Source organism: Sapajus apella, unplaced genomic scaffold, assembly GCF_009761245.1.
Source record: "Sapajus apella isolate SASKATOON/1434 unplaced genomic scaffold, GSC_monkey_1.0 scaffold45, whole genome shotgun sequence".
NCBI lineage: Eukaryota > Metazoa > Chordata > Mammalia > Primates > Cebidae > Sapajus > Sapajus apella.
Window position 1 is genome coordinate 2,847,737 of NW_022436985.1, and position 22,901 is coordinate 2,870,637.

Below are 22,901 nucleotides of genomic sequence, written 5' to 3' on the forward strand. Positions count from 1 at the left end.
GGGTAAGGAAAAAAGATTTTCCTTATGCTAATGACCCTTGATGTCTGAAATAAATTAGATCCATTAGAGTTTATGCTCTATAAAAGAAAGACTTTAAGCACTCCAAAGTTAGTGACTCGAGACCAGCTTTTGCTCTAAAATTCAATCTGCCTGCTTATTAATTCTTAGTGAGGCTCCAGAGCAGACATGAGATGCAAAATAATAATTCTGTACTAAACCAGAATTTTAAAGGACCACAGGTTTCTTTTCCTTTTAATTAAACCATTTTTCATGCTTCCCATTTTGTTTCCCTCATTAATTTGATTTTGTTCCCATTTTTGTTTCATTTTTTTTCTTTTAAAGGTTTCATTTATCCCATTTCAACTGAACAGAGAACCCAGAATGAATATGGATTTTCTTGTAAGTTCGATGTTTGGATTTTATGTTGCTGAATAATCATTTAATGTTATTGCCCCTAGTTCAAGTTTACCTTTCTTGGGATTACAGATGTGCACACAGGAAATAGGAGCCTAATATATTCTAACATGAAAAATAAATTAGATTTTTGCTGCTGAAGAAAAGAAAGGGTCATTTCAAGACTCTGCCAGCTTTAAAATCTATCAGTCTACCATTCAAAGCTTGAGTCCCAGTAGCTGACAAAACGTATCATGAAATATGCTGATATAAGTAAAGGGCAGGGTTCAAATACTAAAAAGGAAAGGGTAGAGAAAAGACAGATCTGTTGAGCTGGAAATCATGAATGTCGAATAAGTAACTATGACCTGGTAAAGTAAAACATTAAGGATTTAGATATAATATTCTGACCAGAGTTCAGAATCCTGCAGCAGTGCATGAAATAAAAACCAGCAGAAAAGTGAAGTAAGCACTTTGAAAGCAGCACTCACCCAACCAAGAGTATTTGGGACATCACTGGTTTTCTGAAGAAAATCTGCTGATATTGACTTGATTGATGGGAAAGTGAATATTCTGAAAATTCGGGGAAGAAAATTATTTTTAAAAGAAAGCAAAATCCTTTTGGATACATTACGCTTAAACACAAAATGCTAAAAGAGATAGAGAAATTTCCAATAGAGAATTCATTTACACCGCTAATATATGAGAGTCCGTGACGTTAGAGTGTGGTCTCGTGAGCCACAGGCAAATGAAATGATGAGTTATTTCACCATGTAAACCACGTGGCTGTGAGTCTTAGAAGAGCGCTGTGGTTCCTACATTCCAGGAGGTGATGAGACCTACAAATTTGAAAGTTCCCTCTCCCCAAAAAATGCACATGTATATAAAATTGACCAAAAAATTCTGGGTTGTTCTCGACCACCTGAAGCACCAATTTAACAACCTCTTTTACAATGAGTGGAGCAGCTTTGATTAATTTTGCTGAACATGTTTTCATGGGTCACAGAAAACTAAAAACAGAGTCTTAAAAATGTCAAAGGGGTTCACAAGGTTTCATTTGATTTGTTTGTTTTAATGATCAGCTTCTATCACCTTTTCCAGCTGGATAAAAGCATGTTCTATGCCACCAAGGCAACATGCAACATTTATAGGAATTCTGTTCCAGATGCAAGGCCTCAGTTGACTGACACACTGTGTTGGTCAAATGCTTATTTGCCTTCTGGGGTAGCCTGACCTTTCTGATCACTGAACCAGGCCTTTATCTTACTTAGTGCTCAGGAGAGCTATATTTTATTCTAGTAATGAGTAGCTCAAATGTAAATCTCTGGCAGGGGACCGTGAGAAGCTCAGCGTTCTCAGAGATAATACTGCATCTGTATCAAAAGCCTGGACTTAGAGAAGGTTATCGGCATTAACCTCTGTTCCCCAGATCTGGGTCCTCAGAAAGCACACCTTTCAAATCTAATATGTTTGCTCCTAATATTTGCTTTGCTTAGTTACACCATTCCCACCCATCTTTCCATCGATTTAGGGGAAAGTGAGAAGAGTGCTATGGAAAGTAATTTTATGACTTACAGTGATACTTAGGAAAATATTCTCGTTCAATAAATATACAGATTTAAAACATGCCAGATATTTCTAACAGTTTCTAAAGAATTATCAGTGAATTCAAAAACCCTTCCAAACTTTTCCACCTAAAATGAGTTATAAGCTTTTTTTTCCTGTGGGTTGGGATGGTTTTAGTTCCAGTTTCTTTATAAGCCTAGTAATAAACGGACTGTTATGCTGCTCAATTATAAGACAGATTAGTGGGTGGATACATACAGAGAAAGAAAGAAAAAGAAATCAGAGATAATTTTCCAGGGAAAGGCCACAGGCATTTTATATAGCTTTTGAAATAGATTTGAAATTAACCTATAAAAAAGGCAGTAAATGTCGGAAAAAATTATAGCAATACATATGTGTACTGTGGGAAATTTCTATAAGCAGCTGGTTCAGTGTTTCATTCTTCCCTCTAGCTGCCCCTGATTCAGATGATGTTGCTCTCTATGTTGGGATTGTGATAGCAGTGATCGTTTGCCTGGCAATCTCTGTAGTTGTGGCCTTGTTTGTGTATCGGAAGAATCATCGTGACTTTGAGTCAGATATTATTGACTCTTCAGCACTCAATGGGGGCTTTCAGCCTGTGAACATCAAAGCAGCAAGACAAGGTCAGTTGACATTCCACTTCACACCCTGTTACCTATGCATGTAAGCAGTTTCAAAATCAATGACTTCAGAGTCATCCCATTCAGCTAAAATGTAAGCTCCATGAAGACAGCAATTTGAGTCAGTTTTGTTCATTACTGCTTTAATGTCATGTACATACCAGATCAGATTAAAGTTAACAAGGCATACAGTTCCTCTTTTCTTTCTTTTCTGACAGATTTTTCTGTCACTTTTTAACTTCCATTTGAAAAGATTACACTGATTGTTTGACCGATTTCTTAAGTCTTTTTTTCCTTCCTTTGATAAGACATCTTGTATTGCTATGAATACAATGATTTACCAATGAACCCAACTCTTATATAGACCAAGAAAACTATAGCTAATAGTCACCTAGTGGGTACATTGTCCAATCCAGTCTGTTGAAATAGCTAAATACCTTGGGCATAACGAGTAGACTTCAAAGCAAAACATAGAATGAGCTTGGCCACTTACTTATATCCAATAAGAAAATGGCTGGTAGTTACCTGATTGCCCTGTTTTCAGTAGAGCCTGTCTATCCACCTCCAATATTAGCCGAGCTGCTTTACTTTTGGCTCAGAAAGTGTAAGGGAGAGTCTGACTAATGTAGGTTGGCCTGAATGGAGAGCACCAATGGGATTCTTTTCTTTTTCTGACTCAGATCTGCTGGCAGTACCCCCAGACCTCACGTCAGCTGCAGCCATGTACAGAGGACCCGTCTATGCCCTGCATGATGTCTCAGACAAAATTCCAATGACCAACTCTCCAATTCTGGATCCACTGCCAAACCTGAAAATCAAAGTGTATAACACCTCAGGTGCTGTCACCCCCCAAGATGAGCTCTCTGAGTTTACATCCAAGCTGTCCCCTCAGATGACCCAGTCGTTGCTGGAGAATGAAGCCCTCAACCTGAAGAACCAGAGTCTAGCAAGACAGACTGATCCATCCTGTACCGCATTTGGCAGCTTCAACTCGCTTGGAGGTCACCTTATTGTTCCCAATTCAGGTATCTTCTTTGTTTGTGTCATGTTTTCATTAGGCCTGAAATGCTAAATGTGACCTATCCAGCCCAAATCTACTTTCAATGTAAACAGAATATTACTTCAGACAAAATCAGCGAAGCCATTTCTCTTCCCCCAACCAGTTCAAAAAACACTTCCTCTAGAAATTTTATATTTACAGCTTTCTGCTGAGGTGTAGTCTGGAGCCATCACTGACCTCCTTTTCACTAAAACTTCAGAAGGCAGCATCAAGCCGCAAGTCCCACTGTTGTCATACTTTAAAAGGAAAACCTAATTATGAAATATATCATTTAGTTCATTTCCAGTTTACTACACCAAGAAATACTACAGCATACAAATTTTTTGATCATCAGAAGGCATAGTAATAGACATCAAATCTTCATTTATTAACCTAACTTTAATAAATAACTTTATCACACAGTCTTTTACCTCACAGTATGGATAACGTACACTATACTCACTCCTACCTCTGATATATGTATCCCAAATCACCAGATTCATCAGGTGTGCTCTTACACTATTATTTGATCTTCGGTTTATTATGTAGTTTCTCTGCATCTAGAGAATAAGCCCCATAAAAGTCTTTCATGATGAGTTAAAGTTAATGACTGATACTGTTGGATTAAAAATTGATATTCATTAATCAGTATCGATAATGGGTTTGGAACCACGGGTCATGAAAGGGCTAATGGCTTCCTCTCTGAATTTATCTTAATTCTTTCGAACAAGGCTGTGAGTATTTTGTAAGTACACTAATAAAAAGCAGCTTGATTGACCTAAAGTGTTGCCACATTAAAAAAACATAATGCATATATAATCAAGGACTATACAGACCAATGAGTCTTCAAGCCCGAATATGAAATTTTATTTGATTTTTCCTGTCATTGAGTGTCTCATTTCAATGGCTTGGCAACTTTTACCCTATGTCTTTAAAAATATATTTTCACAAAATTAAAACATTTAATAAAGTATCATTTTTTCCTTTTTCTTCACAGTTTCCATAGTTGGGATCATGTATTACACAATGTTTTCCCCCTTTTTTCATTAATCCTCATGCTATTGCATGCTCTTTAAAATCATGACTTAAAATATCTTTAAAACAGTCCATTAATGAATGAATCAAAGCATACTTTAATGTTCTTCCATTGTCGAAACATTACAATTAGTCTCAAAATAGTTCTTTTCCCTCTGATATGTATTCTTCCTCTTCTTCCCATTTCTATACCTACCACTTTTTCATATGTGCATTGTTATAAGGGCTTCTTAAGTGGAAGGGAATGAGCTAGCATGTCTTAAATTCTTCCTATGTATAAAGCAATGGTGATCAACATATTATATTTCATTTAATGGACAAGCAATAGTTACCTGTTACTTTATACTCATGGTGCTGTTTCATCCAGATAACAAAGATGAAGGTATGTTTTATGTTTTCAATGAAAAAAATAAAAGCACTGAGGTTGCGTAGCCTCATGTGTGATCTTGCTGCTGTGCCCGCCACAAATCATTCTATAAGATGACAGTCTACTTTTTTTTTAAGGCGGAGATTCACCATGTTGGTCAGGCTGGTCTTGAACTCCCGACCTCAGGTGATCCGCCTGCTTTGGCCTCCAAAGTGCTTGGATTACAGGCATGAGCCACCATGCCTGGCCAACAGTCTACTTCTTGCAACACCAGGGCTCTTACATCACTTTCCTTCTCAAGAAGGCAGTGGCTCTACATCTTCAACCAGTTACATAAAGGCCTGTGAATAGCCACTACCTCTTAACTCTCCATTCTTTTCTCTTGAGAGAAAAGTGTGGTCAGGCAAGTTTTTGTATCACCTCATGCTCATTAGGCATATTCCATTTCCTCGCTAATTAAAGTATAAATTACTCAAAGACAAAAGACTCTCTTCTCCTTCTTGAAATTCATAGCAGTGCCAAACACTATACTCACAAAAATGCTTTATAAATTTGTATGGGGCTGAAGTAAGCTGGATTTGATGGGAATCAAACGATGGAGTCAAAAGTCTTTGGAGTGCTGTCTACCCTGAATCACTCCTTGTGATGATGAGCAATGGTGTGGGCCCCAGATCACCAAATTGGGGATCATCTGGCAATTGGTTAAACTAAAAAAATCTCCTACACCACACTCATATGTTTGAATCAGAAACTTGGGGTAGGGACCAGGGTTCTGTGGTTTAACAAGCTCTCCAGGTGGTTCTGATGTGAGCTCAAATTTGCAAACCACTGCTACGGCAGACACAGCTTAGAACACAGCCCAATCGAATAGTCCTGCAAAAGGGCACAAGTTGGAACTAACTAGAAACGCTTTGACCTGCTGTGACTAAGCTAGCAGTTACTGTTCACTTTCTAGAGCTACATACAATAAACGGTCTTCACCAATTCTTATGCCATTATGGAATTACACTGATGCTAACCAGATATTTCAAAAATACATTTTTTGTGTGGTTGAAGTTGGCATTTCCCTGACTTTGAATCTCATGGAGATTTTTCAAAAAAATTAGAAATGATGCATCCTTACAGCTCTTTGAAATTTTGAACGGTTGTTGGTTTTCCCCTTGTCTTGCAAGGAAAACAACAGTGGGGCCATCTGTCTGTTCCTTAAATAAAACAGGAGTTTAAAAAGTTACATCATTCCTTTAATTCCCTAAGAGTTCAGAGGGAGCTGTGGTAAGGAGGCCGATGAGGAAGGAAAATGGAGCAACTCGGAATATTTACATGTCTTTAGAGAAAACGAAGCAGGCTTATGGCTGCACGGTCACAAAATCTCGTTCCCTTTTACATGCTGTAAAAGCTTTGCTTCCTAGGTCTTATATGACTGCTTTTCTCTTTTGCTATTCAGGAGTCAGTTTGCTGATTCCCGCTGGGGCCATTCCTCAAGGGAGAGTCTATGAAATGTATGTGACTGTACACAGGAAAGAAACCATGAGGTAAATATGCTTTTTCTGGTGCACTGACTTTATCAATGTCTAACTTGGAGGAGAATTATACAATAGACACAATAAACCCAACATATTTTTGCCTCGAGTGCCTTGCATACATTTTCTGGCATACATACATTTTTTTTTTCCTTGACCTACAAAAGGTCAGGTTTTACTTCTCTTTATCTTTGAAACTCCAAACACTTTGCAGATCTTGAATATGGGTAGAAAGCTAGAGATCTTTTCCCAAGTGGACATGTTGCCATATTTCCTGGAAAAACATCCACCAATGTGATCCCTAGATTGTCCAGAGAGACATGTGGGTAGAGACAGAGACATGGACTTCATGGGATCTGGCTCAGGAATGTAGCCTGTTCCCATTACAGAGTCAAAGGTCACAAAGGATTGAACAACTCTCCCCATCCCTACTAGTCCCACTAAGCCTAGCCCTTAATTCTTACCCACGGATTCTTCCCTTTGTAACTGTCTTGTAGCTTAAGTGCTACCAATCTCCTTCTTAGGTTTGGCACTGATAAATTCCATGTTAGGTCATTCAGAATGGGTCTAGGATTGAATAAAACTAGGCTGAATTAAAAGGTTTTGTTTAGAATGTGTTATAATCAAAAAGGTGAAGTTATTTTAAGTAAAAATAACGAGGCATTGAGAAGTCCTAAATTCAGTTTTCAGTTTGGCCTCTAACAAATTGTATTTGTTCCTTCTTGATTAGTTTCCATGTAATATGAGTGTGTTAAATAGTGCTTTAGAGGCCTGATTAATGCTTCTGAAGCACATCCAGATCTTCAAATGAAAGATGTTGTTAAAATGGAGATCCTCATCATGTAATTATCATTGTTTTTCCCAAGGGGAAAACCTTCGGCTCCTCAGCCCTAAGCTCTGAATATAAAGCATGAGTGATGATGCAGAACTAGGTTATCATTATAACACATTACACCTTTTCTTTTCCCAGCTCTCATCCTCAGAAAAACACCCATTTTTAGTCTTGTTCTTCACTAGCCATAAAGCTTTTTTATTAAGCTCTCAGGTGAAGATATTGGCATTTATAATTGGTGTGACCCAGAACATTTTTTTCCTTGGGTGTTGTACTTCCACCTACATAAATACTAGCCTGTCTAAGAAAATAATTCAATTCCTGAGCATTATTCATGCCTTAAATTTGAGCAACAGAAAATCACTAACAGGCTTGTATTTGCTCACATCAAATATTCATTTTTTTCATTCCCAATGCAAAGCAACATTCACAGGCCCTCAAATCTCCCTTCTTTTGTATCAAGAGAAAAGAAGATGAGCAAACTCCAAGATCTCCTCTTTATTTTATTTTATTTTTCCTTATCTCATCCAGAGTCAAGGTTAGCATTAAGTACATCTGTCCATCAAGGCCTTTGCCAATGTGGACATTTTGTTTAAACAGAAGTAGGTATTGGCTTGTGCTTTATGGGGAGAAACAGTGAATTGCTGGGGATCTCTTATTTGCCATCTGCTTCTCCTTATCTGCTGCTGAAGATTAAGCCTTAAGGGGCTTCTGCAGGCACGGGCTGAAGCTGAAAGAGGTGTGTGCACTCACTTGCCTGCTCTTCCCATAGTTTCCTGGGCACCCTAACCAGGATGATTGTACATTTCAGATGAAGGAAAGAGAAAACAGAAAATTGATAAAGCTGGGCACTTTTCTGCCTTTGACTATAATGTAAAGGAAACCAGAAATCACTCCTTGCTATGCCTACCATCTGAAGTTAGGTGCAGAGGGACTTATCTGTTGAATTTAGTGTGCATCAAAGAAGTTCTGTTTATAAAAATAAAGCTAGAGAAACCTCAAGATCTCAAAAGAAAATATGCTCCAGAGACTATGAACGAAGGAACAAACACAGGAGGCTAACCATGTCACATAACTGAAAAGTCTTCTCATCACTAGTTTTCTCTTATGAACCAGATGCATTTTTGTCGTGAAAACACAGTGGCAGGAATGTGCTTTAGAACATAGTCATAATACAAGGTATCCTGCCCTTCATCCGGCAAACTCTTAATTTCACTTCTCACTACACTCTGCAAGCTGTGATGAGCTCCACTTTAAAGACGAAGAAACTGAGAAACAGGGGAATTGGTTTCCATAGCCCGGGTTCCACAGTTGGTAGCTGAGTGAGGCAGAATTGAAACTCGGGCTTTTACTGACCACAAAGTGCTTTCTGCTTCCTAATGTGCCATTCTTCTCCATTGCACCCATGCACAAACCACACCTCTGCCTACTTATTATGGTGCATTTTGGGGTACGCTTCCTCTTGCTCACTAAAGATCCTTTCTATCCACACATGATACAACACAGAACTACTTTGGGAGAAGACTCTGTGAGGACCTCAGGAGCTGTGATGTTACTATGCTTTCAGAGGAAAATTCTGAGCAGTTTTCTCCATTTTTCTTCTCTCTGATTCCTTTTATTGCATCCCAATCTGGGTATGTTTCCAGTTGGATGGTATCCAGCTGGTCATCTGTGGAAGTGAATTGTCTGAAAAGAGGCGTGAACTTAATTACATGTGGCATAGTGGATGTGACAAGAGGGGTCTTATCATTACTGAATATGCTCTAAGCGACAGTGCAGGATGGCAGCTGAACAGCCTGAATGAGCCACAAAGATGGGACAAGAGCTCTCCGACCATCGAGGGTGCAGAGTTACAAGGCTGCACTCAGGTTTTCTACCTCTCCTCCTTTACAGACCTCTGGAGAGGGGCAAAGCCTTTGTTTTCCTGGTGGATACAATTTCCACAATTAATGCTGCTCACATGGGCCTTTTTGCCTTGTTTCTAGTAGCAGTTTGCACAAACGAACCCGACCTGGACTGAAATTTTGTCCTTTTTCTAATCTTGTTGAAAAACAATTTGAGTTGAAGAAATGAAAGCTGATTTTCCCTTTTCTCTGCATTGTGTACTCACCTAGCTGTTTCATCAGAAGATCAAGAAATCGATTTAGACATTCCAAATATAAAGGTAAATAGAACGCCGTTTTGTAAACCGTAGGGAGCCACAGAAAGTTTCTGAGCAGCTGAGTGACACAGGAATAGCAGCGCTTTTTAAAGATTGATCTGGTGACAGTGCGCGGGATGCATGGGTGGAGGGAACAGAAGGACTTGCCCAGAAGGCTTGGTGTTGGGGTGGCCCTGGCAGCAATTGCAGGTGAGAGGAAGAGGAGGAGGAAGAGCCAGGCCAGAGGGTGAGCCAGGCCCCAGGCTGAGAGAATGGAAAGTGTGTAAAGAGAATCTACTTCAGAAGAGAAAGTGTTTCACAGCTTGCTAGAAGTGTTGCAAAAAAGAGGCAGAACACACAGAATAGATTCAGAAATCAAGCCTGGGGCACTGTGAGAATTGTGAGAAAGGTGAGAGGCAGCAATGGCTCCAGGGGAGAGGACAGATTCCAGTGCGGATGTATTCAGTGTTAGTGGGCATGTGGATTCCTGCTAGGGACGTGGAAGTGAAGTCATGGCAGGGAAGGAACCTCCAGCCGAGAAAATGCAGAGGCAAAAAGAACTGGGGAAAGAACTTCAAGAAGTATGGCTAAGAAGGTTTGGGTGTGGTTAGAGAAACGAAATGGCCCATGTAAGGATAAGGCAAATGAAGAGTTTGCATCTGGCACCGTTCTTAATATGTTACTGTGTTATGAGTAGTGGCTCCTCAATGAATATTTCCGAATGAATGAATGAAGGCTTTAAGAGTAGACAGACAAACTGTGGTATAAATAGGATCTTGAAAATCAAAGGTAAAGAGAGCTCCAAGATGGAGCCTGAAAACGGGTGTTATTAAAGTGAAAACGTAAAGAAAGAGGAAGAACAACAAAAAGATGATTAGATTCGTCAACTGACTGTTGGGACGATAGTGGCCTTGAGGATTTTTTTTTAATTGGTGAAATCCCCTTAGCAATGGTTTAAGATGTGAGTTAGTGGTGAGGCAACTGACATATCATATATAGCTATTAAATATAAATAATAAAGTAATGTGTTAGGATAAATAGAGGTCCAAAATTCCCTATGTAAGTAATCATATAGGAGATAGATTTGCTTACCATGTTATTTTTTGGAACTTTGAAAAATAGTAGTTGACATTATTCTGTCTCAAGGAAACACGGTGATCTCTCTCCTTTTAGTAGAGCCCTTTCTCATTCATGAGCCTCAAGTTCCTCAGTTTGAAGGAAAAGCTATAAAAAGACTAACGGTGGGGGTTAGTGAGTCCAGATATATTTAAATCTTATCCCCGTACTGTTCTTGACAATGTACATTTATTGAAATCCTACTTATAAAGAAATGCTTCAAGGTAGTTTATGAAAACACTTCTTTTTGATAAGAGGAATAAATTTAAATAAGTGGATAAAAAAGGTAAGAAAATAGGGAAAATAAAGTTATGAAAGATAAGATAAAGTAGGCAAGCAGTTAGATTATAAAATAGTTAATGTAATTCCCAGCACATTTGCTGGTACCAGGCCATGAATTTACTATTTCTGAGCCTTTCAATAAGGGAATGTGTTAAGTAACAAGATCCGCGTGTCCATGAGGAAAAAAATTCGCTCAGAAGAAACTCAATTATTTTTCCTTTGGTTTCTCATAAAGAAGACATTTTGCTAATACAGTGAACACCATCCTTACAAGAAAACCAACAATGAGTTTCAAGGGCTGCTTCTATCAGTGTCCCTCAGTGAAGTAGATAAGCATAATGCTTATGAGTTCTGGCTTGATCCAGGGATAGATTTTGGTCTGTTTAGGGAAATGGTGGCATGCCCTTTGGAGTGGCTTTCATAAATACTATTTTTGCACAATTGAGCTTTTGATAGCAAGTGAGTTAGATAGTCCCTGTCAGGTACCTAGAGTGCGAATATTTCAAGTTGCCAGTTATGTGTGAAGGCCTGTGCTTTAAAAGGCAGCTGAGCCTAGGGTGGGATTATCATCCTGAGGGACCAGACAAAAGAGATGTCCATTACTAGAAAGCATCTCCTGTTCCCACAGAGGTGTATGGAGACAGATTCTTTTCAAGGAGTTTTGAGCCTGCTCTAGGTAACAGACAATGATAGTTTCACAAAGACTTAAACCCACTCTAAGCAACCCAAAATACAGCATTGTGTGAAAGAAATTAAATGATTTGTGTTTGAAACCGAGCTTTACATCCTCAGACAAGTGTGTTAATATCAGCGGATTTCAGTTTCCTCTTCTGGAAAGAGGTAATAGACATACACTAACAAACTTACAGGTGTACCATGAGCAGGTAATGCAATGGCTTACGTGAAAGTTTTGTAAATTATGCACTCTTGATTAGAAGTTCTCCTCACTGATACTGACAAAGGATGAGAAAATATTTCTGACAGGAAACTGACATTTCTCTCTTTGGGCTTTGTCCTAGAGCACTCAGCACCCATCCAGCATTTACTGGAATATTATTTTTGTTGGACTTAGGAAAACATTTAAAATTTTAATCGTTGTTCTTTGCTGATTTTCTACCTAATTGCCGCTTCTGCAGCTCATTTTTGCTCTATGTTCATTTTCATATCACTTGCAATCAATATTTACAAATTGTTTGCTTGAATTGCTTAGAAAACACGTGAGACATAGTGAAGCTCTTCTCTGCAAAAACATGAATCCAAGATATTTATTTTCTGCTCTTTTCTATGTATTTTAATATCTTCCTTTGTGTAAATGAAGGAAATGTGTTACACACTCTGACCTTAGTTTTCACATAGTTAAATCTTATCCTGCCTAACTCCTTCCATATATGCTCAGATATTTCCAATTTCAAAGCTACTTCTCTCATCTTGAAAGCCTATAAGAGAATCTTACCATTATTTCTTTGTTTTTCATTCCCTGTTATGAATTCCACTTTACCACTTCCCTATTCATTACATTCTTGCACCTCACTGGGTTAATAAATTCTTTTGACACCTACTGCCCCTCCTTCCCGTGCTATCCCTCTTCCAAGAATGGTGCCCATCAATATTGCATGCCAGGGGTGTACTTGGAGAGTACAGGTCTGACAGCTCCCCAGCCCAGCAGGCAGTCTTCGCCCTTCTGTTCCAAGTCAGTGATGAGAAGAACCCCTCCTCCTTCCTGCCTTAAGCACCGGCTGCTAACACCAGACTGAGAGATAGATGTTTCTAATCCCCAACTGTATTGCAAAGACCACTTGAAATAGATTCCACTGTAGTCTCCTTCTTTAAAAGTTTAATGTTCACTTCTCAAGGTACGCTTGTAACTAGAAGGTAAGATTAGTGCTCAGAAAAATACAATCATTGTTTTTTCCCCCTCCGGGATAGGAAAAATAGAATTAAGCAATAATAAAGTCACTGCTTAAGGCAGATAGTATAGTATTAATTACGACACAATGAAAGCAGAACTTGACTTGTGTTTAAGAGAATGAATTTCAGACTGAAAGAAGGACAAGCTGGGTTAAGAGAAAATGAAAACGAAGGTGGTAATGGGGATAGAAAAGAGGTCTCAATTTGCTCCCAATAACCTTACAGTTCCAAATTTAAGTACATTCCCAAGAACCTAGATAACTTTAGATTTAATGGAGGAAAGGGTATTATTAGTCAAAGAGAACGTAAATGCTATTAAAAGACTAAAAGTAGGTGAAAGTTGTGTTGGTTTTCTAAACAGGAAGAAAGAAAAGCCATAGGTTGCTGAGATCCTAGTACAGTTTTAGAATAAGAGAGGAAGCAGTGACAGCCAAGAGTTATTAAGGAAAACATATGCCAAATTTTAATTGCATTCTTAGAACTAATAGTCAACTGTGAAAGCTCTAAGATTTAAACTTGCTTGTGAGCTACCAAGTTAGCCGCCACAGTTTTATGCATGCTGATAGAAGACACAAGATTTGTGGATCACAGACAACAGACAGCTTATTACCCACAGCGATAGGGCTATACAGAGTACCATTGTCGTTGTGCCAATTTTGTGAGCCCCCTTTTAGAAATGGTAATCTAAAAAGATTCAGATGAAATCTACATACTGAATTGTTGCATTCCAGAAAAGGACCTGTGAGCTTAGGGAACCTGAGTCTTTTATAATTAGGAGTACACATATTTGCCATTTGCTCCAGAAGTAGACATTGTCTTTATTTTTCAAGGTGACTGCTATACAAACATCCATGCATAAACATGAGAAATTCATGGATAATTGTCTTCCAACAATATTAAAAATAATAACAACTGCTACCATTCATTGACTGTTCAACAAGGATAACCCATAGATGTAAGCAAACTTCTAGCATATGGAATAAATAAAATGTAAGCCATAGATAAAGACTAGAGAAAAACAAATTTCAAGTGACTATTGCAATAGAAATTTGATCTGTCCCTTGTCATATGCATGTGAATTAGATCAAAAGATGTGAAGTGGACAATGTCCATTTTAATGGGTTTACATTTGGTGGAACTATATAGCTCAAAGTATTGACGTCATATTGGAAAGAGATTTCAAATGGGGTCCTTGAAAATATTGAAATTTCCAACTCTTGTGTTGCAAAGTTATCAGTGGTTAGAATGAGAACATAAATGGTAAGCATATCAGGGTTAGGGAGGAGAAAAGACTGGAAGAGATAGCCAATGTTTGGAGGAAAGATACAGCATTAAGAAATAGATGACGCCAAATTTACCCTGAAACTATTAAGTTCAAATGAAAAACTAAATATAAATTTTTGTGCCTATGTTTAAAAGCCATCATTACAATCATGAAACTAGACTTAGCCTAAGAACCACGTCCTTAGACTTAGCCTAAGAGCCTTTCATGTTAGGAATATGTAGAGTGGTTAGCTTTAACAAATTTCTTAACTTCCTTGGAACTTCATTGCTTCATTTTATAAAGGAAATGCTTAACCATACTATCTCCATCTTCCCATGTAACTGGAGCCTGCTAAATAATATTTATAAGTAATTCCTTGATTGAGAATAATCAACGGAACAATTTTGTGAGGCATGAATATACACACAGATTGCAAATCAAAACACTCCCTCATACTGTCTGAGTGATGAGTTCAGTTCAGGATGCCACCATTTTAACAAGAACCTTGAAAACAATGACAAGTGTCCATATGAAAACGAAGATAGAAACCTAACGAGAGATCTGGAAGCCATGCTATTCCAGCTGAGGTTGGAAAAATTGAGGTTGTTTGTTCTGTAATAAAGAAGACTGTAGAGACATCATAACGATCTCCAAATACAGAAACAATGTAGCCTCAAAAGCAAGTCAAGGATACGAACAGAGAAATTTCAGGAAGTCAGATTGGGCTCATTCTAAATAAGAATTTTTGTAAATTTGAGTTGATGGTAAATGAGGTGACCTTTTAGCAGCAGCGGACTGCAGTTTTGGATGTGTGTATAGCACTAACTATCCTTCTGCCATATCGTAGAGAGGTTTTGGATAGAAGGTGCTTCCCAGCGACTGCCACAGGTTCTTCAAAAATTCTGAGAGTCCATGATTTCGAAAGCTATGCTATTCTGATTGAGTAGCTTGAATATTGTCGTTGAGAAGGCATTCATTTTCATCTTAGCACTAATGGGCACTTATTCGTTAGACTCTGAGCAATCTACTCAACACCTTTGGAACTACATCTTCACAAATTTACTGATAGGTTGGGTTAGTTTATCCATTTGCTTGTTGATTACAGTCTTGTTAGGGAAAAGATTTAAGGTAATTTTTATATATAAAAATAAAGAATCTGTATTTTTGAGGTTCTTTCTGTCCAGATTCTCTGAGTATGAACTGTACAAGTAAAGAGATCTCATTTTAAGTTGCTGTATAAATACAGTTCTATATTCTTTCTAGTCATATTTGACAGAATGAATCTGCTGTACTAGCCTAAATTATTCCTGAAAGTCATTTGGACTAAGTTTAGCTCTAGAGTGTCCTCATTCTGAAATGATTTTTTAAAAGTATTTTTCAAGTCAGGTCCTGAAAACACAAAAGTATTTAAAACCCTGTGAGACCAGTGGCAAGAATTATCAGAAAACCTGGTTATGTAACTTCCTAGGGACTCTGTTCATTCTCATTCCATCTTGAAAGTGTCTGTACATAGATTCAGAGGAAGCTACCACAAGAAGACCTGTGTCGGAGAAAAGGGGATCAAAGAGATGCTGGCAAATTTATTGTTATCATAAAGACTTCAAGTCCTGCAAGATCAAGGTCTTGTTATAAAGAGAACTTAATTCTGCATCACCTATTTCCTCTCCCCAACGCCCACTCCCCAGAAAACAAAAAGAATTCCAAGAGAAAACTACTTGACCTGTTTGCATAACAACTGTAGCTCTCAGAACCCAAGTGCGTAGTTCATAATACAATGGAAATGTCACTGATGCCTTTCTCTGCTCTCCTTCCAGGCCTCCCATGGATGACTCTCAGACACTCTTGACCCCTGTGGTGAGCTGTGGGCCCCCAGGAGCCCTGCTCACCCGCCCCGTCGTCCTCACTATGCATCACTGCGCGGACCCCAATACCGAGGACTGGAAGATACTGCTCAAGAACCAGGCAGCACAGGGACAGTGGGAGGTGAGCTGCTGTGGGGATAAAGATGCTGTGCAAGAATAATCCGTGCAGATAAGCAGAAGCAGTTATGGCAGGCCTTTTATTTTTAAAGCAAAACAGTGGAATTTTAGCTCACCCTCAAAATGAGAGACAGGCAGACTAGTTCCTGAGTGTTAGTTATGTCTACTGATTGACAGGCACACAGAAAATGATGGTCACTTATTAGATAACTCATAGGATAAGTGCACATAAGAGTCTTAGCCATGTGCCTTTTGGAATATCAATTATATATATGTATATATATAATGTGTATGTGTATATGTATACTTCATACATATATACATATATGGGATAGCTCACGCCTGTAATCCCAGCACTTTGGGAGGCCAAGGCAGGGGGATCCTGAGGTCAGGAGTTTGAGATCAGCCTGGCCAACATTGTGAAACCCCATCTCTACTAAAAATAGAGAAATTAGCCGGGTGCTGTGGCATGCACCTGTAATCCCAGCTACTTGGGAGACTGAGGCAGGAGAATCATTTGAACCCAAGAGGCAGAGGTTGCATTGAGCTGAGATCGTGCCACTGCACTCCAGCCTGGGTGATAGAGTGAGATTCCATCTCAAATGTATACATATAAATTTGCAGGTACAGAAACGTTGCAACTGGGTCAGAAAATGTTAGGCACTTACTTGAAGATACATACCTGGGATATAGTTCTTGTGAACTTAACCTTGGGAACAGAAAAGGTGTGTCTCCAAAGCTCCACTAGAATTAAAACGATCCGTGGCATTCTGGCTCTCTGCAGCTGTTGCCGTCATAACTTCTTAAGGACGATGCTTTAAACAAGTCCAGTTCCTTATATTAGAACCCTCCACTTTGCACCTCTATTTCAGTAATATGTTTAAACAAAAATATTCAATAATTTTAATACTATACATTAATACTTGTATAAAATGTAAAACATAAAATAGGAAGTTTTCATATGCAAAACATGTATACTTTGTGATTACCTATGATAATTTTTTAGGAAAAGTATTTTTTAGAAAAGACGCACATGAAGATTCCAGTTCCTAATATTTGAAGGAAATACAGTATTAGATCTAGAAGAGCAGCAGAGAAAACCTGGGATTAACTGGGATTTCCTTTCTATGTGCATGTTCTACTCTTGGCCATATCAGGGGATCGCTCTTTGCTGAAGTGTACACAATTAATAAATAAACATACTCGATCTTGAGTTATGACCAGACTTATCCAGATCTAACTTTAATTCTATTTAACCTTTAAATGATTCATCTGGAAGACATCCAGTCTTAATCCGACGTGATCCTAAATTGTTTGCATGATTCTCTTCCTACCAGCCTATCCATTTCTGAGTTTAAGTGGTAACAGTAACAACAGTAACGATAAACTGAGCCAATGAGGAAAGAAGAGGGCAGTCCTCATGAAAGCCCCCTTGTACTCGTGCGTGACTGGGACGTGGGCATCATTACTCTTCGGCCAAGTCTTCCAGGAAGGTTTCCGTACCATGTCACCACTAGGTGATACCAGAGGCTTTCCTTTGTCCTGGAGAAAGCGACTGTTTTCCAGGTGTCCTTTTATGCCTACAATAAACCTGGAGGTTCTGAACTTCTTTCTCTCTTTTCCTTTTTAGGAGCTTCCTCTGGAGGTCTAGGTTCAGTAGAAGAAATTATTTCACTGATGCTATTAAAACACGGCTCTGTTATAGCTCAGATGATGTTGCAAGGCCCAACTAATAAATAATAACCTAGGTGGTGATCTCTTTCATATCTTTGCATAGCCCTCTGAACTAAATTTATAACAAAGTGTTCATTCACTATTTCAGCAAATAGTTGTTGGACACTCACCCTGAGCCAGGCCACTGGAATACAGTGGGAATCAAAGTTGACATGAGTCCTGCCCCTACAAAAAGACTGACTCCATGTCTGACAGTACAGAGACTGACTCATGATCATGTGTGTATTTCTTCTGTCTGAGATCTTCTTTTAAATTTGAGTTAATTAAAAGTTGGAAGATTGCACATTAAAATCTGAACTTCCAGTGTGTCTTGGAACATGCGAGGCTTTGCCCATGCTTGGCCTGCTTTCTTGCAGAGCAGCCAGGGGCTGAAGCGCAGTGGAGGCTGAGCTCTTTAGACAGACGTGCGCTCTGTTTTGCCACAGTCTCCATCATTCCTCCCTGACTGTGGCCCTGCCTGCTTCACATGCCTCTGTCACCTGGTTGCCCCAGGATGCAATTGGAATCGCAGCCCTTGGTTTTGGGGTCCCATACTTGGTCTTTCAGATTATATGTTCTGTGACCTGAACTATATAGATGAATCAAAACCTGGTTGAATTAGCCACTAATTTTTTAAATAAAAATCATCACATCCATTTATTTTTATTTCTTGCTAAATGTTTTCAATGTCTAAAAGAGTAGACTATTGAATGACACATGAAAAGTAACACAGAAATGTATCTTATGTGTCATGGAATTTGTCATGTCTTGCTTTTCTTAGAATCTGACAGCCAAGACGACTTAGGAAAAGCAGTGTATTTCTTTAGGAAGAAAATGTCAGGTGAGTTTTGAAAGAGCATAGTAGAATTGCATATTAATGTATTATTGCACAGTTCCTTAATTCATCTAATTCTTTTCACATGTACAGATTTTTAGGGAAAATATAGATTCTTAGAAGATCAAAAACTGCAAACTGAAGGATATCTAAATAAAGAATATTCTCAGTGTAAAGACAATGGTATAAAGAGACACAGTGATGAAGAACTTAAGTAGACAGAGCATAAAACATGAGAGAGAAAAAAGACCAAGAAAGGAATAGGTCCTGCACTACCCACTGTCATTCACCACCATCCCTGGTGGCCCGTGTGTGTTCTGGGTGGCTTAGCTGTGACCCTTCCCTCTTGTCTCCCAGGATGTGGTGGTGGTTGGAGAAGAAAACTTCACTACCCCTTGCTACATTCAGCTGGATGCAGAGGCCTGTCACATCCTCACAGAGAACCTCAGCACCTACGCCCTGGTCGGGCATTCCACCACCAAAGCGGCTGCAAAGCGCCTGAAGCTGGCCATCTTCGGGCCCCTGTGCTGCTCCTCCCTGGAGTACAGCATCCGCGTCTACTGTCTGGATGACACCCAGGACGCCCTGAAGGTAAGTGCCTCCCACCTGGCCTGCCCTCTTCACCTTCACCTGGAAGCCAAGGTTTTGCCTGGCTGTGCACACCTGGAGACGTGGCTGAGTGTGTGTACCCAAGTGCGCAGACATGTGTTTGGCCCCAAAGGATGCAGTTTAAAAGGATAGACATTTCTCTGAGGCCATGCTGATATATGAGCTATTTATTCAGATTCCTCCCAAGGGCTACTTTGTTTACCTTCCTTGATTTCTGTTAATGAAAAATTTAGAAGAATTTGGCAACGGGACCCGTGGATGGTAAATAATCTCCTTCCATGTTTATCTCAGCTGCGTTCTTCCTATAACAGGAATTGGCGTAATTGCTCACACTGTATGCTCCTCTGGTGTGCTGCTTCATTTACATGCTTTCCCGTTCTTTTTATGAGGGCTGTGAGGGAGCGGGTTAGCATTTGACAACAGGCTGCTGCTTTGCAGAATAAATGAGCTTAATTCCTGGTGTGATTATTGCCATTCATTTTATCCCATTCGAAGCTTTAGGGGATATACTTAGTGCCTTTGAGGAAGTTATGATCTAGAAGGAGGAATAAAAGAAGCATGTCAAGGTTGAGGAGGTAATCAGAGGGTGGGAAAGGCCACAGTTGCAAAGTGCTATATGGGAGCTCAGTGGACGGAGGCATCATCACTTTGAGGAAATCTGAAAAGGGGCTAACGTTTGATGCCTGGCCCTAATGGAAGATTAGGTTTTGATCAGCAATAGTGGTGAGGGAAAAACACAAAATTTCTTGTTGGAGGGAACAGCGTGAATAAACACAGAAGCAAACAATAAATAAAGACTTTGTACAAGCATATTGCTTCTGGTAAGCCTGGAATAATAGGTAGGAATTTCGTCTGGATAGACCTTCATGGCCAGAGAGAGGAGCTGAGATTCAGTTATTGAGTTAATGGAGATTGGAGAGGCGTAAACAGAAGAAAGACATGGTTGAAAATATGTGTTAGAAATAGCAGCCTGACTTCTAAGGTGAGTCAAAGCAGGAAGGGACGTGTGATGGAGCTGGGATGATGACGGACGGGTGAGATGAAGAGAACAAGGCTAAAAGGTTCTGTTCAAGTGGCCTTTAGAGAATCCCGTGATGAACGCTGAATGGGTGGGGCAGAAGGTCAAGTTTCTGCCTCTACGTCAGAGTAGCAAACTCAGGGGCAGGAGGCCTCGGGGTGTAGAGATGGTGCCTGTCTTGACAGTTCAGGCAGCTCTGACAAAGTGCCACAGACTGTGCGGCTTAAACAACAGGTGTTTACTTCCCACAGTTCCAACCCAAACTTCCATGTGGAGGCTGAAAATCTGAGGTCACGGTGCCAGCATGGGTGGGCTCTGGTGAGGGACCCTCTTTTGGGTGGCAGACTGCTGACGTTTTGCTGTGCCCTCACACGGTGGAGTGATGGAGAGAGCTCTCAGGGATCTCCTTTACAAGGTCACTAATCCCATTCCTAAGGGCACCACCCTTATGACCTGGTCACCTCCCAAAGGCCTCACCTTCTCATACTATCACACTGGGGATTAGGTATGAACTAGGCATCTATAAAAGATGCCCAAGACACAGTTAGAAATATATATGTGGTTCTCTGAACAGAGAACAGATTTTTGAAATGGAAATCCGAGAACCAACTACATTATGTGGATAATTGTTATCCACATTGGTCAGGGAGACTATCCAGAGAGAGAGGTAGAAGATAATCATAAAAAAAATCTACGGCCAGGCGTGGTGGCTCACGCCTATAATCCCAGCACTTTGGGAGGCTGAGGCAGATAGATCACAAGGTCAAGAGATCGAGACCATCCTGGTCAACATGGTGAAACCCCATCTCTACTAAAAATATAAAAATTACCTGGGCATGGTGGCTCATGCCTGTGGTCCCAGCTACTTGGGAGGCCGAGGCAGGAGGATTGCTTGAACCCAGGAGGCAGAGGTTGCAGTGAGCTAAGATCGTACCATTGCACTCCAGCCAGGGTAACAAGAGTGAAACTCCATCTCAAAAAAAAAATAATCATCATCATCTATAAGACTGAGAGCTTCTACGTGTAAGGCAAAATTCTAAATACTTTATATTCATTTAATCTTCATTTTATCTGTAAGACACCATTATCTCCACTTTATAGGTGTATAAATTCAAGGCACAGAAAGTTTAAGTAAGTTTCTCTAGCTCACACAGCTGTTAAGTGGAGACAGCAGGCTTCATGCCCAGGCCGCTGGCCACAGCCCAGCTGCTCAGCCCCTAAGCAAAGTTGCTGAAAGAGCTGTATTCTAGAGACAGGGGACCAAGGAAAGCCCTAGCATTGCAAGGGAGGAGGAAGGGCAGCCAGCAAAGGAAGTAAAGAAGGATGAGCAGCCAGAGAGGAATAGAAATGGAAGAAAAATAAGGAAGCCAAGGAAAGAAAGTTTTTCTGAATATCAGGGTATTTCCATCTGGAGCTTCCATTCAGAGACTAGTGCCTGGTTATGAACACTGAGTGTTCCAGGATAGGTCCCCTAGGAAGTGGCTCCGCAGGAAAAGGCTGTAGAGGGTGCGAGTGGAAGCGGGGAAGGTGAGCCAGGGGCCTCTTGCCATCATCTGTTCCCCGTGGTGGATTTGACCAGCATGGTCTTGGGACAGGGATGTGACCTCTTGGGCCAGTGCATATAATTTTGATGGTTGAGCCTGTAGGATTTTCTGATTTTGAATAAAAGTTCTGAACACACAGCTCTAATGTAAAGCTTAAGGTTTTTTTTTATATATTCCTTGCAAATGTGATACATGCAAAGCACTGTCAGGATAGGAACCAGGCTAGGCTTAAATTAGGGGAAAAGGTATCTGTAGGGGAGCCACGGGGTCTGATTAAGGCAAATCTTTTCAACAGTTTCAAGAAAAGTCATCGCAAAAGCATGCCATAGACGACCTACGTCATATTTGAAATGTTTGATATATATATTTATATTCACACACATAGTTCTCTCCTCAGGTACCTTGTCTTCCCAACAAACACACCCAAATACACGCAAAATAGAATATTTCCTAAAAGTAATTCTGATTTCAGTAATCAGCGAACACAGATGCAAATGGTCAATAATGAGAGAGAGTGATGAACAGGATTAAGCAGCGAAAACAACTCAAGAGCGGTTTGTATCATGGTCAGTGCTTTCTAAATAGACATTTATAAATTCCCAGCATCTGGGGATCTAGCACTTAGCCTGAAACAAACATGAATAATGGATGAGGCTTTCTTGCACCTCATGGCCTTTTAATAATGCAGAAATACCAAAATCCTAGTTCTAGGTGGATGGTCTCTCCAATATACCGAAGAGACAATTATTTCAGTCACGCCACTCTTCCTCACACCCACGCTTGAATTGGAAACTTGGGGCTGATTAGCTCAAAAAGCCCTTTATTACCAAAATCCTGCCTTCTTGGCACCCTGCCTGTGAATGTTCCCACCATGCTCTCCCATCTCACTGCTTCTCTAACTGCTGCTGCCCAGGAATACTTCCTCCTGCAACGCCCCTCCCGAAGGCCTCCTCCTCCTTCAGGCCCGCCCCACTCCTGACTCACACTCATGTTCTTCCAAAATCAGGAATTCTCACACACAGAGGAAGCAGGTGGGAGTTTTATAAAGACTCACTCCAGGGTCTTGCCTCACTGGTTCTGATGTAATTGCTCTAGGTATA

The 22,901-nt window shown here is 40.0% G+C and overlaps 1 protein-coding gene across 2 annotated transcripts in view; it reads left to right on the forward strand.

The window, feature by feature from the left end:
- The window catches only part of UNC5C (unc-5 netrin receptor C), a 393,986-nt gene that overhangs the window by 336,764 nt on the left and 34,321 nt on the right, over window positions 1–22,901 (forward strand). The window contains exons 8-13 of one of the 2 annotated variants that reach the window (XM_032239558.1): window positions 343–399; window positions 2,412–2,603; window positions 3,281–3,625; window positions 6,486–6,573; window positions 15,918–16,086; window positions 18,988–19,221. In XM_032239558.1, coding sequence (XP_032095449.1) covers window positions 343–399; window positions 2,412–2,603; window positions 3,281–3,625; window positions 6,486–6,573; window positions 15,918–16,086; window positions 18,988–19,221 — 1,085 coding nt within the window. The remainder of the gene's footprint in view (window positions 1–342; window positions 400–2,411; window positions 2,604–3,280; window positions 3,626–6,485; window positions 6,574–15,917; window positions 16,087–18,987; window positions 19,222–22,901) is intronic. The other variant, XM_032239559.1, reaches the window with a different exon arrangement.